This window comes from Sinocyclocheilus anshuiensis, unplaced genomic scaffold (assembly GCF_001515605.1).
Source record: "Sinocyclocheilus anshuiensis isolate Anshui unplaced genomic scaffold, SAMN03320099.WGS_v1.1 scaffold436, whole genome shotgun sequence".
Taxonomy (NCBI): Eukaryota; Metazoa; Chordata; class Actinopteri; order Cypriniformes; family Cyprinidae; genus Sinocyclocheilus; species Sinocyclocheilus anshuiensis.
In genome coordinates, this window is record NW_015560618.1 from 2,580,870 (window position 1) to 2,590,848 (window position 9,979).

The following is a 9,979-nucleotide window of genomic DNA, read 5'->3' on the forward strand; positions in this document are numbered from 1 at the left end:
TAACAGTGCAAAAGTCCAGAGACATTTATGCTAAACCCAGGGAACTGTTTTTCCAAAAACTCTCTTGGAAAATAAGCTGAAGCCCCTAAAAAGAAAAAGAAAAAAAAGGTGCAGTACTATTTGCTTGTATAGATTCAAGAAATGTTAGACCTTTAGAATAAAACCTTATATAAAAGTTAAGGTGCGGTCATATTAGCAAAATTTTGTGGACAAAAAAGGTCTGTTGTCTGAACTGTCAATAGCGTAGTGATTTTGGTCAAAGCTGTGCATTTGTGTGAACAACTTGAACTGTGAAATAGCAATATCTGAGCAATATCTTTTGACCTTTACCTCCTTTTGAAAGGACTGGATTTTGCCTGTGAAAATTTGCCAAACAACGGTAAATGTGACCATACCTCAGAGTTTAGGTTTAGGATGAACCAAATGATAGCATCATAATATTGAGCAATTACTTAAAGGGTTATTTCACCCAAAAATGAAAATTAGCCCATAAATTACTCACCCTCAAGTCATCCTAGGTGTATATGACTTTCTTCTTTCAGACGAATCCAGTCGGAGTTATATTAAAAGTTGTCTTTGATCTTTCAAGCTGTTTAATGCCACTCAGTGGGTGTTGCATGCATCAGTCCAAAAGCACTTAATTAATATGCGCCCATCCATAAAAAAAAGTGTCTCACACGGCTCCGGGGGGTGAACAAAGGCCTCCTGTAGCGAATCGATGCGTTTTTGTAAGAAAAATATCCATATTCAGAAACGTAATAATCACTTTAATGTAGCTTGCGCTCACTGTTGTACACTGGAAGCAGGTCCGGGCGGATGACGAATGAGGTTTTTTTATGGATGGGCGCATTTTATTTAACTTCTTTTGGACTGATGCATGCAACACCCGCTGAGTGGCATTAAACAGCTTAAAAGATCAAAGACCATTTTTAATATAACTCCGACTGGATTCGTCTGAAAGAAGAAAGTCATATACACCTAGGATGACTTGAGGGTGAGTAATTTATGGGCTAATTTTCATTTTTGGGTGAACTAACCTTTTAAGTATAAATATAGTGTCTAATAAAGGGTAAAACAAGCTAATTATCTCCAGCAAACTCTCTAAGTTACTAAAATGTGAATTGTTTCTAATGTCATGTTTGTAGAGAAAATGTTTGTTATAGTTTCTCTACATTTGTAGAGAATCTTAAGGTGAATAAAAAGTATATTGGTTCCCTTTCAGTCGGTCACTCTCGACGTCACGTCTCCATTCCCTCCTTCAGGGAACGAGGGTTACCATACGTAACCGAGATGTTCTGTTTTCTTGAAATTCGAACATTCTCTTCTGACTAAACACCTGTTTATTAAGAAACTGTGAAGTTTTTAACATAGAACAAGACTGATTATCTTATTGTATTCTATTTTCTGGAACCCTTATTTTATTTTAATGGGTTTCATAATATAGGAAAATAACTAAATTTTCTATTCCAATATTACACAACCACATTTTAGCATCAAAGCCCAGAAAAACCCAGAATCAGAGATCAGTTGTGAAAGACATCTTTCAGGGGATTTGCACCAATAACAACACTGGTTGCCTGAGGAATCAGATAATGAAATAGTGGAATTCACTCTTGCTAATAGGTGTATCTTGACAATGGCGTGTCTTCAAGGAGATCATCCTGCAGAAAAGCACATCAGGGTTTTATTTTTGAGGTCATTTTGAATTTTATCATTATCAGTGTTGGTTTGCAGAACATGCCATCACATTTGCAAAACATGACATAATTAACATTATCATGTAAAGTGATTAGTGATTGAGCAATAGTGGATTTTACCAATAACGATAACTAGGCTGGACCACATTGGCCGATAACTGATTAATTTACTAATAGTTTATTACAAAAAATAATTGTAAAAATTATTTAAAAAAACAGTATTGAAAAATATTAAAATTTATTAGTAAATGATTATTGTTAGTAAATGAAATTAGCAATCTAAAAATGAACAATACTTCTTCAGCATTTATTATCCTTAGTTAATGTTACAAATTGACTCTTATTGCAAATTGACTCTATTGTTACCATTTCATATAAAAATAAATATCTACACAAAGTCCATTACATTGAAATTAGATACATATGTATATTAAATGTATACTCTCCCACTTTATTTGCGTCTATTTTAGAACACTTTTACAATAGAATATTATTATCTAATACTATTATCTAATAAAAATAGAATCTAATATCAAATAGAATACTTTTAGAACAGAATACTATTATCTAATAAAAGTAACAAAATATGTTTTACAGTGACGATAAAAAATGAAATTTGTTTCTGTTGACTGCATGAACATAATTTGCTTTCTCAGGTCACTAGCTTTAAATTAGTGCTGTCAATCAATTAAAAAAATTATTTTTATGAAATGAATCACGATTAACGATATTTAGTTTAGCAGATATTTAAGTTTTTAAATATACTTCTATATTGCAATAATTTCACAATCTTCAATTTAATGTAGAAACAACATAAAGACAGTATATTTTAAATATTTGTTTTAGTGGCATGTTTTTTTTATGACTGAAGGCGAGTATCACTGATACCAGTACTACTGATGTCTCTAGGAAATTTTTATTTTTTTCCTAATATTTAACCATTGACTGTAGCCATTCAACATTACAGTATAATTGAGATTTATCAATTTCAACATTTATTAGTCTTTAAAAAATAACTTCTAATTTAAGTGAACTTTAAACAATCTTCACATAAACCCATTACAATAAATGTTTACCTGTGTCCTTCAGCAAATAGGAAATATAAAGAAACTGAATAAAGTTATCAACGCTAAATTCTAAATTAAATATAGACGAATCCTTAAAGCTACAAAAGTTATTGATTTCCTTTTTGTTCTTTAGTTCTTCTTTGATTAACAGACATCACAGCGGCTGGGTTCTAAGATTATTCATTTGGCTGCTATTACTTTAAGAGCTGCCACTGCAGAACATGACACGGATCTGACATGCGCATACTCATGGTTTCATTCACGCTTTAATATGAAATGATACAGGCTACAGCGTGCACCTCCATATTTGTATAACCTCATACCTGATAACATTTCATCTGACCGCAGTTCACTGTTGTTCTACTCCTCGTCACCTGTACCGTTTCCGCGCTTGTTTGACTAGTGCCTGGAGCTGAGGCGAAGTGGAGTGCGTGTCTGAAAAGTCTCCAGTTTGATTTGGTCGTAAAGACATTCTGTGCCTAAACCTGTGTAGGGTTGGGTGGCCAACCCTAGCTCCGCCCCTGCATTAACTGCATAAAATATTTTTAATGCTATTAAACTGGAAAGATTTATCGCTTTCGTTAACGCTAATTTTGACAGCACTACTTTAAATCTACATATAAAACAAACAAACCCGACAAGGCGTCATTTATTCTGCCTCTAGAGGCCGCTCTTGTTCTGTATAATGACAGTGGACCTTCTCACTTGCTCCAGCAATGGATGCAACCTTAAAAAACTATCGGTATTGTTCCAGCAATCAGTTACTGGTGCCGATTAATCAGCAAAACCAATCGATTGTTCAACCTTTAATGGAAATCTATAAAACTCTCAAAGATCTCAATTTCAAATATCCCAATTTGCTGCCCGAATGCAAGACTCACCATAGGGAGGTCTTGAAGCCGGTGGAATTCTGGATGCTCACTCCGTTGACGGAACCTGAGGAAGAGGACGACTGAGACCATGGCAGTGCAAATAATGAAAATGGTGACCAGAGCAGCGAGCAGGGGGTCCAGGGGTGATGCAGGGCGGTGGGGAACCTTCCCTGACTCTAGATTGATGAATGGAGCAGAAACTGATTATCACTATCACAGGAACTAATAAAACTGAAGGAACATCATGTACAGACCACAGAAATAAGTGCAGTTGGAAAAATAATGAAATTATCATCGGTCAAGGTGCTTACTAGACCTCGACGGCAAGACCAAAGACACAACTCAAATTTAATGCCTCTCTCTCCTACTTATGTAGATTATTTTTCTGGCCTTAGTTTAAAGTGAGCTGAAACGTTCTCCCAAAAATAAAATAGTTGTTGAGCTTCCGTTGACCATATTTGATGTGCTCTATGTATGTGCGTTGGGCTGGGGGATATGGGCAAAAACATTATCACAATATTATTGTTCCATATCATACAATATTGCTATTTATCGCTATATTAATTTAACATTAACGGGGAAGGAAATTCTTTGCACGTTTCTAAGACCTTGAGAATAAATGTAAACATAACTTTGTTTGTTTACAATTAATCTCCACAGAGTAAGATACCTTTCAATTTAGGGCCCCATGAAATTTATTTTATTTTCTCCTAAATTCTTTTTTTCCCCCTCCATTTTATTTTTTTCGGGTCTCTGTGTTTTATGATTAAATAGAAATTTAGCATAAAATGGTGTTTAATGAAATAATTGAATAAAACTATTTGATCACTCTTTTAAAATGAAATCAAATGAATCTACAACAAAGAATATTTATTGTCTCGCAAGATGCTGCACAACAAAAGTGTACCAATACCATTATTATTATTACTTTGAGAATTATATTTTAGTATACAATAGTAATGTCACAGTTCTGTGTAGAAAGAACTCGCACGAAGATGAAGATGAAAGTAAGTGTCTTTAATATTATCCACACAAGGTAATCCACAACAAGAAGGCATAATGCTGCGTTCAAGTCCTCCTGGGACATTCGTACTTACGAGTTGACAAGTTGTAATTACGACGTCAGGTGCGTTCAATTCACGACATGATTTGAACGCACCATAAGACACACGTACACGTTGACGAGACCGGACCAAGAAACACTGAACTGACTACAACTTATATGGGAGAGTAAATGAGGATAATTGACAAGACACACCTGCACATAATGACACAATTAAGGGGAGACAGAAACTAGGTCAAGGAACACGAGGGATGAAAATGAAAAAAATACACAAAAGTCCATGAAGTGTGACAAGTAATATATTTCTGTCATAATTTCTTCAAATTAAACCAGACTTTTATTTTGATGGGTTGTCGTGAAGGTCTTTCAGTTTTACTTTCAGTTTTAATGTGTATTTGATGGTAGTTTTTCTCAAAGTAAACAGTGCAAACCTGGTGAAGTGACTCTGTGATAGACTGTTGGATTAATCCATATTGAGTAAAAATGTCCAGAGCTTATCATCATCAACTTAAATTTTATTTCGATATGATTTTGTTTATCACCCAGCCCTATTGTGTCTCTTAAGAAGACTTGGATTACACCTCTTGATGATTCATATGGATTATTTCTACAGTATCTTTGTGAACTTGAAATTTTTGGTTGCCTGGATTCCATTAAATAAAAAATAAGATAACAATATCTGTTTAATGTTTAATGGGTTTGGAATGACACCACACACCTTGATCCCCCACATCCAGTTCAGAAGGTTCATCCTGGTCTTCCAAAGGAGCAGGTCCAGTTACCTTTGAACTGCTGGTCAGGACGACCTGAGATGTCTGAGGGTAAGTGGGGGTGAATGGCGGAGCTGTTTGTGTTGTCTGGATCATGCTGCTGGCTGGAGTAGACCTCAGTGCCTGAGGTCCTTCACTTGGACTGATGGATGTTGCAGGAGCTGTGGAGGCTACTGAATATAAAACGGTGCTCTTCAAATAAGAAATTGACGTGCTGCTAGTAGAAGAACCTGCAGGAGAAAAACATGCACAGAAACACAAGCTTTGACTGAGATAGATCTCTCCTTCAATGGTATATTTTTTACCCGTTTTACTGTATGCCGGGCAAAAGCTGTTTTGAAGAACTTGTGTTTTGAAGTTGTTTTCTAAGAGTCATACTTAAGGTCTGGCATAAGTGCAGTAAACCAATAAGTAGATATTCAACTGCCCTAAATATAGCTGTGTTTCCAGTGAAATGACAGTATGAGAGAGGGATATTATTTACAAACACAGTCGTGTTCCAAAATGTTACACCCACATCCAGCCATTATTTACGGACAGACATTTGATCAAGTGGGTGGAATGTGGCAGTTTCCCAAAGAGTCTCACGAGTTCAGTCTGGAATCAGTCACATTAAGCCCAGTGTTTTATCATTAAAGTGGAACAAAGTGATGTACACCCACATGAAAGCACTCAGACTAGAAGACAAACGCAAATGTCAGTGCATGAAACCTGAAGCATCGTGTCTTTTACAACAATATGGAGAAACGCCACCATCTTTACTGTCATCTCAGCTTGTGACGTCAATGGGAACATCTATAGAGCAGTGTGGCAAATGTGATAAAGCCAATATATAACAATTTATTGATGGCAAATGCAAAAAAAATTGAAATTAAAAAATCGAAAATAAAAAAGTTAAACAGTTTTATAGAAGCATTTAGAAATAGGTCAGAATCGAACCCAAATTTCCAACTTGGACACCAACCAGAAAGCCACAGCTCTGACTAGAGCACACTGTAAAAAAAAAATTCTAACTTTTAAATAAAATCATTGACATATTAATGTTTAATTCAATGCATTTCTCTGTTAATGTGTGCCGTTTTTTGTAATTATTCATGAAATTTACTGGCAATTTGTGAAAATATAAAATTTACTGCATCTTTCAGCTCTTCGTAAACGTAATTTGCGCAGCATTGTCTTCCACTGTCCATGTTGTTGTTCTCAACACAAAGGATGGCAAATTTGTTTTTAAACCTTAGACTGATTAACGACAGATAGCTTTTGCAATTTGATTAGGTTTAATTGTATTAGTCTTGCCTGGTACCGAGACTGTGTCCGTGTTGAGGGTGGTGACTTCTTGTAGTGCAGGGGTCTGTTGTGAGATGGCTGGTGAAGGAGAGGTGTCATTGTGCACTACAGCGTCTTTGGATGACTGTGATGGAGGAGGAACAGTAGGTGTGACCTCTGTTGTGAAATCCACTGAAGGAGAGGAGACGCTTTGATAGGCTGTAGTGGCTCGTGATTCCAAAATGTCACTTGCTGAAGTCATGCGATTTTTCAGAGTGACTTCATTCAGAGTGGACCTCACGTCTGGGGATGTGTCTGTGGTCTGACCTTGGGGAGAAGTAGAAAATGTCTGCATGAGCAAGCTTGCTCGTTCCTATTTGCAACTGTACTTGTAAATCTAGAAAATAAACATGAGCATGGAGGGGAAGAAATTTATATGCCATGAAATATGTTTATTTGATTTGAGTAAAGCTACAGGAAGAACGCTATGTGTTCTCATGCTGAAACGGTTACGTGGGCGTTCTAGACCGGATCTGTACAGTTGAGTTTAATGGTCACACAGTGAATCCACAGAACAAAGCAGGTGTGACCTTTATGTGTCAAGAAGGAGCAGAGGAACAAACCAACCAGATACACGGAGATTTTGTCCTCAAATGTGCAGGTTTTTGAAGATTTAGAAAATAGAAAGTTACACCATTAACCACTTAAACCAGTTAAATTTAGATGCATAAACAACTAAATATTTTTTTTTTTTAAATAAGTAAATGATTCAATTTGGGGCTTTTGCCATTTTTTATTTATGCATACATGGTATACAGGGCAGATTCGAACCTATGTCTCCCACATCAGCACCAGATCAATGTGTCAGATCAACCAACGCATCCAATTATGCATGAAATTAACACTGAGAACCGAGATCTCACTTTAAGAATCTAATGAGCACTTAAGGGGGAGATGCAAATAATACAAATTAGAGTCCAAACATTATGTTACAAAAATAAAATATGTAAAATATGTTTCTATTCCCAAATATGTTAATATTAGTAATATTTTAATCTTTGCAGTAGCCTATTGTTACATTAAAGAGAAGAGAGGATAGATAGATAGATAGACAGACAGACAGACAGATGATAGAAGACAGACAGACAGACAGACAGACAGACAGATAGATAGATAGATAGACAGACAGACAGACAGACAGACAGACAGATAGATAGATTATAGATAGACAGACAGACAGACAGATGATAGATAGATAGACAGACAGACAGACAGAACAGACAGACAGATAGATAGATAGATAGATTTTGTCCCATAATTAGTTCCAAGCTTAACAATGTCATTTCAAATAAATAAGATGCATATAAATCATTAGTGATTAATCAGAAAAAAACATGCGAGCAAGACAAAGCCTGCAGATACTGTAACATTATAGAATCCTGCTGCTGTTTTCATGCTAAAATCAAGTCAACCATAAGCCATGTGCTTACCTTTTATGATAGACAAATGAAGAACCATCGCAGTCCATATAATAAAAGCGCTTTGAGTCCTCATGTTAGATAAAGCGACTCAAGCGCAGACACCGTGCTGGTTCGCTCTGTGATTCCGGGATGATCTTTCCGTTAGATGACAGCGGACATCATCCGAGCTAAAAATATCCCGAGGGGTCTGTGCTTCGACAGCGGGGTGTGGTTAAGCGCAACCTATAGTCTAAACGACAGCTTATTTATAAAGAGAGCCAAAAGGCGTCAGACCCTTTGAATCAAATGTGAAGCTACAGAGAGATTTGAGTGTTAAGTGAATGACGTGTGGCGTCAGCTGTTATGAGTGCGAGCCACGTGCTCCCATCAGAGCTGCCCCCCGCGAGCGCACACACACACGAGTCATGAGCTGACAGGACTCCAAAACACCGCCTCACACCTTACCACCGAATACTCACTGTTGCTGAGCACAAGAATAGGAGAGAAGGAAGTCAATGAGGATTGAGAATGGATGCAGACGAGTTCACGGTGGAGGCAGTGGAGAGGGTGAGTAGATTGTGAGCTGCTGTGACTCACAGAAACACAATAACCCTCGACCATTTGTGTTTGAGAGGACTTGACAAACGGCGACTAATAACACAACGTTATAGCGTTTCACCTAAATATTATATTAGGGAAACTGTAGCCTATATTTTAGTAGCTGCAACTGGTCATCATTTAGTTTTTCACTATTGCAGTTCCTGCCATATTGGGGTCTGAGTGACCTTAGTAGTAGCTCAATAAACATACTTAACGTCAAAGCATCAGGTTGAAACTAACATTTCTTTTCTAATTTTATAAGTGCTTATTAAAGATTTCCTACATCGTAATAACACACAAAGGCCCCCAAATATAGGCTAAAACATGAAAAAATGCAATGTTAATATTGTTTTACTGGAGATACTACGGTGGCCGAGAAGTGCAAAACAAATCACTATTCTGAAAACAAAATAAATTACAAACGCAAATGCAAGTCTAAAAAACAAAATAACAATTCAGAAAGCACAACAACAATTCAGAAAACATTATAACAAGTCAGAAAACACAATGACAAATTCGAAAACAAAATAACAAGTCAGAAAACACAACGACAAATCCGAAAACAAATTAACAAATCAGAAAACGCAACGACAAATCAGACAAACCGGAAGAGGTAGGTATGGGATTACTCACCGCTGACTGGACGAGACATCTGTCAATCAACGTATACAGGAAGAACCAGCCGAAGAACAGCAGGCACACACCCCATTTGTGTGTGCACACACACAGCAGCCATTTTTTGCTGCGGCGCCCGGGGAGCAGTTGGGGGTTCGGTGCCTTGCTCAAGGGCACCTCAGTCGTGGTATTGAAGGTGGGAGAGAGCACTGTACATTCACTCCCCCCACCTACAATCCCTGCCGGTACGAGACTCGAACCCGCAACCTTTGGTTTACAAGTCCGACTCTCTAACCATTAGGCCACGACTTCCCCCTCATATAAACATATAAAATCATTAAATCAAAGTTTATATGTATTTATTTTTATTTATTTATTTGTTCCACAATGTGCTTTTGCTTTTAGACTTTTTTTAGACCACCCCAAAAAAAACACTACTAGGATGGAGACCAGTCAAATTACCTTTTTTCAATAAATAAATAATTCCTTTTTTTTCTTTCTTCCTTTTTTTTTTTTTTTTTTTTAAGCTTACTGGGTTTTGATTGGGCCAGATAATTTTTTTTAAATTG

General features: G+C 36.7%; 2 protein-coding genes across 3 annotated transcripts in view; one reads left to right on the plus strand and one right to left on the minus strand.

The window, feature by feature from the left end:
• Positions 1-1,334: 1,334 nt before the first annotated feature.
• Positions 1,335-8,513, minus strand: LOC107681731 (uncharacterized protein PB18E9.04c). Its single transcript, XM_016478049.1, has 5 exons — positions 8,226-8,513; positions 6,766-7,062; positions 5,418-5,699; positions 3,646-3,812; positions 1,335-1,661 (listed from the first exon to the last, which is right to left on the minus strand). Exons 1-5 carry the CDS (start codon positions 8,287-8,289, stop codon positions 1,617-1,619), a joined length of 855 nt encoding a protein of 284 aa, XP_016333535.1. The 5' UTR covers positions 8,290-8,513; the 3' UTR covers positions 1,335-1,616.
• A 69-nt stretch (positions 8,514-8,582) lies between these two features.
• ipo13a (importin 13a) overlaps positions 8,583-9,979 on the plus strand; it is an 18,718-nt gene continuing 17,321 nt past the window's right edge. For both annotated transcript variants that reach the window (XM_016478026.1, XM_016478027.1), the window contains exon 1: positions 8,583-8,762. In XM_016478026.1, the coding sequence (XP_016333512.1) occupies positions 8,724-8,762 (39 nt within the window). In that variant the 5' untranslated portion in view covers positions 8,583-8,723. The remainder of the gene's footprint in view (positions 8,763-9,979) is intronic.

Coding starts and splice junctions, on each gene's coding strand:
- LOC107681731 (XM_016478049.1), bottom strand. CDS start 8,289: ATGAGGACTCAAAGCGCTTTTATTATATGGACTGCGATGGTTCTTCAT. Junction 7,063..8,225: donor TCATTTGTCTATCATAAAAG/GTAAGCACATGG, acceptor CTTCTCCCCAAG/GTCAGACCACAGACACATCC. Junction 3,813..5,417: donor ACTGGATGTGGGGGATCAAG/GTGTGTGGTGTC, acceptor TCATCAATCTAG/AGTCAGGGAAGGTTCCCCAC.